The sequence below is a fragment of the Orycteropus afer genome, unplaced genomic scaffold, assembly GCF_000298275.1.
Source record: "Orycteropus afer afer isolate SDZICR_OR568_19922 unplaced genomic scaffold, OryAfe1.0 scaffold00617, whole genome shotgun sequence".
NCBI classification, from domain to species: domain Eukaryota; kingdom Metazoa; phylum Chordata; class Mammalia; order Tubulidentata; family Orycteropodidae; genus Orycteropus; species Orycteropus afer.
This window is the reverse complement of record NW_006922204.1, coordinates 945,968-954,458: the sequence shown is the minus strand read 5'-3', so window position 1 is coordinate 954,458 and position 8,491 is coordinate 945,968. Positions and strand designations below refer to the sequence as shown.

Below are 8,491 nucleotides of genomic sequence, written 5' to 3'. Positions count from 1 at the left end.
TAAATTGGGTACATTTTCAGACCAGTTAGCCAGATCATGAAGAGGCCCTCAAAAGCAAGAAAGGTGCAGCTGGTGTTAACAGTATTGAGACACCCTCAACGTTCTTCTGTCTCCAACTCTTCATAGCTTGGACCATGGACAGTAGTTAGGGCGAACATCTTGGGTGCGTGGTAAAGAAGGGAGAACGTGGAGGAATGAGGGAATGTGACTGTTGAAGGGAAGGTTGGGGACCCCTCAGGGCTGGAAACAGCCCCAGGCTAAAGTCACCAGCCTGGGCCCCAACTAGTTGCCTTGTCCCATTTTCCTATTATTTATTCCCTCCTTCCCACTCAGGGCAAACATCACTGCTGTTTTTAATACCAAGAGACAAGGTACACGTAGCCCTCTTTTTAGTATTGTTTTTGAGTGGAGAGGTCTCCCTGGAATGGAAAAAGGGGCTGATGGCAGAGGCGAGGAAATTACCCATGGGTTAGCCCTATTCACTTTCAGAGAAAAATATGTAAGCGAGCATGTGTATATGTGTATACACAAAAGTGTGTCTGAATGAAGGGGTTCTTAAATGGGGCCTAAAATGGTATTTTGGAACCGAGTTCCCCCACAGCAAGTGTGTATTTAACTGACAGTGGCAGCCTGGCAGCTGGGGGGCGGGGAGCAAAAAAACCTACTACCTGAAGGTTTGGGGGGCGGGAAACGTTTTTCAAAGGAAAAAGTGTTGTCCCTGGGCGTTATTAACGGTCCAGTTTGAAGTATACATTTTTTCCTTTAAAGAAAAGGGAGCAATCGCCAGTTATACATTAAGAAATGTCATTCAGTCATTTTTATTCATTCTCCGGAAATCTTCGTAAAAGCCTGAATCATACTTCTACAAGCAGCAATTTTGTTAATCCAGGGGGTTATTACTCTGGGCCCTTATTAGGTTCTACACCACTGCCAAGCAATCCTATAACCCTCTCAAAAGAAGTTTACCTCCCTGTTATGAAACCAGTAGTGGTATTTATACTGTGCAATAATTAGTGTATTACTTGAATCCACTAACACGTTCATTTTATCTCTGCACAAAACCTCCAGTCTGCTGATAGAAAGCTTGTGCCTCCTTTGGTGCCGTTAAAGTGGTGAAAGAGTGAATTGAAGGCTGGTTGCACTTTCTCCTTTTGCCTCGCCTTAATTCCCATCTCTTTTTGCTCTCATCCAATTAGCACAGTGTATTAAGCGGTTTATCATCTCATAGTCAGCTATTGAGAGAAACAAGGCGAGCACTTTGCAATAGAACCTGCGCTCCTTTGACACCCTCAGGTACTTACATATTCCACTGCGCTATGAATAATAGAGGAAGAATGGGGCGCTAATTCCCTCATCAAAGAATGCCTTGTCTGCTGCTTTGCTCAACACCACCATTCTGATCAAAAGAAAAGCAATAAAGCTTAGCATAACAAAACGAAACCTACTTATTAGCTTAGTGGTTAAATTAATGCAGAGCCGCTGCTATTCAAAACCAAGGTTTGAAAACAGCCTCCAACAACCTGATAATGCTGCCTTCGGGATGAAGGAATTTTAATCTGAAATTTGAGGCTGGCTCAGATGAGTTAATCTATTAAACTGCTATAAGGAAGCTCCACCACAAACCGTTCAATTAAGAAATCTTTAGGTGAGCGGCCTGAGAGCGAGAGGGGGCAGAGGAGAGGGAGAGAGAAAGAAGGCGTCAAGATGGGGATGGACGCATCAAATCCAAGGGTCGGGGGGGGGGGCCTTGGCTTGTTTTTCCTAAAATCCTGACCCAGACAGGCCAATTCCGTTTTGGGAGTTCCCTTCCCTTGGCATCTTCTGCCAAACGAATTTTAACTGCTTATGTGAAGAAATGTGTGTGGCAGGTCTGGGTGTGTGCTGGAGGTGAGCGGTGGTAAGAAGGGGTGGGGGGCTGGGGGTTAGCCAATTGTGTCCAAGATAAAAGTACATCCTACTTGCAGGAGAGCCAGGTTCTTTCAGAGTGCCATTTATTGCCCAGAGGAAGTCTAGCCCAGAGGGTTCAGTCTGTCTCACAGTGTTGAGAAATTTATTTGAAAAGTTACCTGCCAAGGTTTAGAAATCAAGAAGCTTTAAGGAATACCCAGATTCCTGGCTTCTGTTGAAAAACTAGATCATGTAGCTGCACCGGGGTCAGCCCCTCCTGGCATCACTGAGTAGCTGCTGCCACCTTTAGACAGAACCTGCCTGGCTCGCTCATCACAGTTCCTGCCACCCTTGAGCGTGTTTCATTCGTTCACAGTTAGCATTTGAGCCTGGCCTGGGGCCTGTTGAGACCCACGGGTGGGCTCCCCTCTTACAAAGAGAACTGGGGCAGGTGCATTTTCACACCCTTTTGATCCCGTGGGCCATTAAGCAACACAGAACAAGGAGTAGCAATCTTTCTCAGAAAAGTGAGTATGTGCTGTTGCAATCTTCCAAGAGACCCACTGGAATTGTCACTCAGAGCTGCAGTTTCAACTTCCTGTACAATTCTGGTATCTTTAGGTACCTCCCAGACAAAGCCTCTTAACTAACCTGGAGATACAGATCTGAATATGAAAACATCAACCGCTGCCCTCAGCTCTTTTGGGGTACTGTACTAAGTAATGTCTGAATGGATTTCTAGAGAAATGGTTCCTGCCCTCAGAGTGACTGCAATTTAGATACAGAGACAAGAAACAGCTCTGTGAGAAGTTATTGGAGTCTCCTGATGTCCAAGTTCAGGATAACCTTTCATTTATATATAACCCCAGACATCTAGGAAAACATGCCTTCTCTACAGAAAGGAGAGTGGGGCCTTGGGCTCCGGAAGCACACATTAGAGAGCCGCCTGTATACCACCTTCTGTGATAACAGCAATTTAAAACCACAGTAACCCAGAGTTTCCCAAAGCAACCTGGGGTGCTCCACTTTTTGACAGGCGCAGAGTCTGAAGTAACAAGCCATTAATCAATTGGCAGAGCCCTGAGACCAAAAAAGTTTCTACTTAGAACATGAGTGTAAGAGGAAGAAGAGAAAGGAAGAGAGGGGGAGACCCTAGCGGGCCAGGGCAAGACCCTAGAGGGGTGAGGGTGAGGGTGAGGGTGAGGGCGAGACAAGAGAAGGCAAAGCAGGATAAAAGGGAGCTTCATCCTCATCACTTTCACAAGTATTCCTGTGCCAGGGTCAGTGCTAGGTGACCTTTCTCTCTGGTGTTTTCTCCCAGGAGTCATGGCCTAGCTCTTTGAAAAGAACCACCACTGGGCTCTTGGCCCAAATGCTTGCACTGCTGTCCAAGTCAGCGAAGCACACGAGAAACTGTGCTGCCTCTTGTAAAAGCCCCGGAGCCCATAGAAATTCTCCGGAATGTTACTCAGAGCGTTAGGAATTGAACCACGCTGCGCATCTCTGAGGCGGGTTTAAAACCCGGTGGCTCTGAGAGAAACTGGGCTGAGCTTTTGGCAGGGGATGGCCTCTCCACACTGTAACTCCTTGCTGCCACCTCTAGTCACCTCTTTGTACCTGAGAAGGATTCACTGCGACTGGTTTCCCTTTAGAAAACTTTATTCTTCAGTAACAAGCATGGCATATATATATATATTTTAAACACCACAGGTAAATATTTAAAAACTATAGCATGGTTGTACAAGAGGAAATGTATCTCGTTAGTATAATCTTGCCAATAATGTAAGAAAGGAAAAGAATACTATATCGAAATACATTTTGCTTCTAGCCAAGAGGACGCCATTCTGAAGAAGAAAAACAGCCGCAGGGCTGATTAACCACCCCCCTCCCCCATTTTTCTGAATACCTCAGAGACACAGTGATCCTCATACGTTTTAAATGAATTGTTATTAGGATATCTAAATGTGGTTTCCTATTATATAAACCTTTACCTCAAATTTCCACTGGAGGAAAAAAAAAAAAAAAAACGAGTTTAAAACACCTGTTCAGTGTGTGTGTTGAGTTGGGCTTTGAAGCAATTCAATAAACAAGTAAGCTGTTTAATCTATGTAGTAAGTATAAGGCCTCTCAGTCTCCCCCTCCTCCACCTGGACAAGAACAAGTGGCTGTGGGAGGCATGTGGATTTATACTGGGTTTAACTGGCATGTGAAAAGGGGTCAGTGACTCTCAATTAAAATAGCAATTTCCCTTCCCTCAAGGACCCCTCCCCTAGAAATCCAGTCCACAGTGTAAGGCTAGGTCTCTAGATGATCTGGATAGGGTTATGCGGTCATGTTTCAAAGTGGTAACTATAAATATGAAGGCTGTTTTGATTTTCCCTGATTCTTGGTACATTAAGTATCTTTGCAACCTTCCTTCTATCACATCGCCTTTCCCCTGTCCACACCAAGTGCGACTCGGTCCCAGAGGTTTTTAAAAGCAGATGGCGGGAAAAGCAGTGAGGGCCACAGTGGAGGTGCCCGGAGGGGGGGGGATGCGCAGCTACTGGGGCCTCGTTCGCCTCTGGGGTTCCCTTAGGGCTTCATGGCACAGTTAGCGAAGAGTTTGCTGAGGTTGACTTCGGAGTAGCCACTTTGGGATAAAAACTGCTCGGCTGTGTTCTTGAGTTTTTTGTAGTCCTGCTGAACTTTAGGGGTTAAAAACTTCTTCAATTTCTCTAAAAGAGAAAGAGAAAGAAAGAGATTAAAAGTCTAAGAGGAAACTTGAGAGGCCCTTAAGTATTCCTCCAGTACCAGAGAAGGGGGTGTGGCCTGTGTGAGCAGCTCCGCCCTCCACTTCCCCTGGCCTACCCGAGGGGGATCTGAGACCCCAGGATTCCCCTGTGGAAGCCTTTCCTCTTCTTCCCTGCCCGTCACTTCTCAGCACCTAGCTGACTCAGCGCACCAGGGGACAGGGCCACCCTCGACTGATGCAAACTGCAGGTGCACACCCATGTGCAGCCGCCAAGGTGACATCACTGTCATGCAATGTGGCTGTGGCGGGGAATGTCGTGTCTCAAAGGACACCAACTCCCCTAGCTCCTCCAGGCCAAGGCTCCCCGGATGAGCTGGGCCTAGTCAGCTTCTTCTAATCCTTCTGGTTGGCTTCCCTCCAGGGCTGAACCAAACCTCCCCTGCTGAAGGTGAGGAAGGGTGGGTTGCCAGGTGGGCACCTGTCCACTGGCAGATTTCCTTTTGCTTCTTGGTCCACACCGTGAACCTCTGAACTTAGGGTGCACAGCGGCCCCTCCCTCTGTTTCCTGCCCCTTCCACCAGTGTGCATCCCTGGCCTCCCCTCTCTGAGCCCAGCACCATCAGCCAGAGAAAGCACCCTCCTTTCCCTCCCCCAGAGCTGGCTACCTCTACACTTTCCTTTTAAAGGAACAGTAGGGCAGTGACACGCAGGTCTGACCTCTCAGGGAAGAAGGTGATCCCTGGGGGAGCCAACCCTGCCCAGCACGGTTAAGGTGGCACAGTTTTTGCTCAAAGTGGCTCAGGATATGAGGTAGGTTTGGGGAGTGCCACTGTTTTTAAACCCTGAGGAAACTGGTAAGTACCTGAGGTCACACAGCTGGTAATCAGAGGTGCAGAAACACAAACCCAGGTAACCTGAACCCCAAGCCCACTCTGAGGAGGCCCCCCTCTCCCTACCCCATGCCACTGCTCCCAGAAAGACACCAACAGGGAAACCAGACGGGAGGTCCCCTGAAATCAGCTGTCCCGAGACCAGGCCAGGCAGCTGTGGGCCTGTGCCAAGGTGCCTGGGGGTGGGGTGGGGATAGATGGGGAAGGAAGTGCGGGAGAGCGCAGGGAGGAGGCCCACCAATCACAAGAAGAAAAGCCGCACTGACAACAAGAGAGCAGCACTGAGGTCCACAAAACACCCGGAAAAGGAAAACTTGGTTTCAAGATTTTTGTTCCTTAGCTACACATTCGCATTTGTTCTCTGTAACCTCTTGTAAACGACATCAATTGCCTTTCAAAACACAACAACAAAGTTTTGTAGAGAAGATTTAAATGCCCAAAGAGGGTGGCAAGAGAGAGGCAAGAAGAGAGTGAGGCGGAGACAGGCTCCTGGTTAACTGACTAGAGAAAGACAATTTGAAAGTTCTAATTATCAGAGTCTGGGAATACACAACAATAGCCCCAACCAGCGTCGCTGCCTCTCCACAGGCCAGAGCCAGAGCTGCAGGCTGGCAACCCCGCGCATGTGAATAACACAAATGCCTCTGATGACTGGGGAGAGCGCATTTAAAGAGCAGCGGTAAGACAGAGCAGGGAGGCCGAGAGAGGACTCGGCTCCTGAGGTGTTTACCTCCTCTGCTGATGGGATATTGACTTTTCCCACCAGGTTGGTTAGAAAGGGGACTATTTACTCCGCCACACAGCAGAGTTAGAATGACAACCAGCATCACTCGGTGCTCTTCTCAGTAAAAGACAACTGTGACCACCAGCATATCCCATAGCCAGTCAATATGGCCAAGGCACCATCCCACGCAAGTTGGAGATGCAGATAAAAGAGCACACTTGGTTCCCCAATGAGAACGGAATCAATAACGTATGGAATGTCTTCCAGGAAGCAGCACTGGACCAGCTGGCACAGGCCACACTGGGGGTGGGGGGCAAAGGGGAAAGGAATCACCCCTTCCTCGTGGTCCCCACCTCAGGCACACAGGCCACCCACATTAAACCGTTTCCCATCAAACTGTTATTCTGTTTCCTTCAATACCACACCTACCACTTTAGGAAAGTCAAAAAGCAAAAATATGGATGCTAAATGGTGGAAACCAGTTCATGTGGCCGACCCCTTTCCTGCTCTGGTTTTGGGAGGCAGACAATAAAGACTCTGTCACCACAGGAGCTGCAAAGCAGGCACCCAAGGGATACAGGAGCCCCACAGGCCACCAGGCCAGAGGCAGAGCGGATCTTCTGTAGCCATCCCACCACAGCTCACAGAGGTGCCACACTAGACATGGCTTCTGCCATCTCAGCCACTGGGAAGGAAATGCTGTTCTCCACACAAGTGCACCAGCAACATAATGGGCTGAAGGATCACCCACAAACCACCCATCTATTTTCTTTCTTTAATTTTATTGTGATTTGGGTGAAAGTTTACAGAGTAAATTTAACTTCCATACAGCAACTCACATACACTTTGTTTCATGACATTGACTGTAATCTCCCACAATGCTCTCCTCCCACTTCCTCCCCAGTTACCTCTTCCCTGTGTCCTTCCCTCCCATGCACTCCTGCCCCCCCCAGCTGTCTCCCTGACAAACCACCTATCTTAACATACCAGCAAAGTGATCTACTTTTCCTGGGCATAATGTTTGAAGAATGTGTATCTGAAGTTTATTTACCCTGGTCCTTATGGTTATATACCAATTACCAAAAAGTATTTTGCCTCTAACCGCTGTAAAAAAAAAATGGGGAGAAAAGTTAGCCTAAAGAATTGTTGTTGTTGTTATGTGCCGTCGAGTCAGCCCTGACTCATAGTGACCCCTCTTTGGGTTTCCGAGGCAGTATCACTACAGAAGTAGGATTGCCCAACCTTCCTCCAAGGAGTGGCTGGTGGGTTTGAACCGCCAGCCTTTTTGTCAGCAGTCAAGTGCCTTAGGCACTATGCTACCAGAGCTCCTAAAGAATAGTTATTAAAAAACTATTTTATCAGACTACAAAGTAAACCACTAATTTAAAATTTTGGTTTCTATCGGTTAGAGTCTAAAACCTCAACTTCCCATTGGGTATGATATTTTCGATACGGGGTGAACTACAGCATCATCCACAGGCTGAACTTGTCTTCGATATTGCATTTAAAAGTCAACTCATCAAATAAATAAAATGTTAGGACTATCTGAAAAACCTGTGGATCCTCCCATCTAGGAAAACGCTCTCTACGTATTTTATTTCTGTGTCGGGAAACCCAAAATCCCTTTGCAGTTTTACTCTTTACATAACCCTTTCTGGACTTGAACACAATGAACTAGAAACCACAAGGCAAAGACATTTTAACATTGCCTACTGGTTATTTCATTTTAATTAAGGCAGGCTTAGGCACACAGGCAGCAGCCGTCTCTGTTCTGAATGTCTGTTTCATTTATTTCCGTGCAAAGGTATCAAACAACAGTCAGTTATAATTGACTCTGTCAGGTGTTATATAGTCAGTCATAATTGTCTCTGTGTAGAGGTGTGTCAATTTACTATATCTGAATTAAATATTCTGTCAATTATGAAATCAGGTAATAATTTCAGTCAGTTTTTTAATTGCATGGCTTCCCACCATACAGTTCTCAGCTCTCCCACCTTTTCTAATCCATAGCCTCCCTCCCTCAATGCAACACGAACTTCGTCATAATGGGAGGAATGCAAGAAGCTTTGGGGATTTTGCACTATATTAGCACTTCCCTTTGACTTAGAACTGTCCAACCTACAGAGAGAGAACTGTTGGATCCTCGGGCCTGGCTGTCTTTCTCCTGAATATCAATCCATAACTGTGTCCCAGGCGTCACATAGTATCTGCGAGACCTCAAGTGACATCCATATGTCAGAGACAAAGACATTTAGG

At 47.0% G+C, this 8,491-nt stretch overlaps 1 protein-coding gene across 1 annotated transcript in view; it reads right to left on the bottom strand.

Moving 5' to 3' along the window:
• Positions 1 to 4,461: 4,461 nt before the first annotated feature.
• The window catches only part of POLA1 (DNA polymerase alpha 1, catalytic subunit), a 431,865-nt gene continuing 427,835 nt past the window's right edge, over positions 4,462 to 8,491 (bottom strand). Inside the window, 1 exon segment of the mRNA XM_007956408.1 lies at positions 4,462 to 4,604. Within this exon segment, the coding sequence (XP_007954599.1) occupies positions 4,462 to 4,604 (143 nt within the window).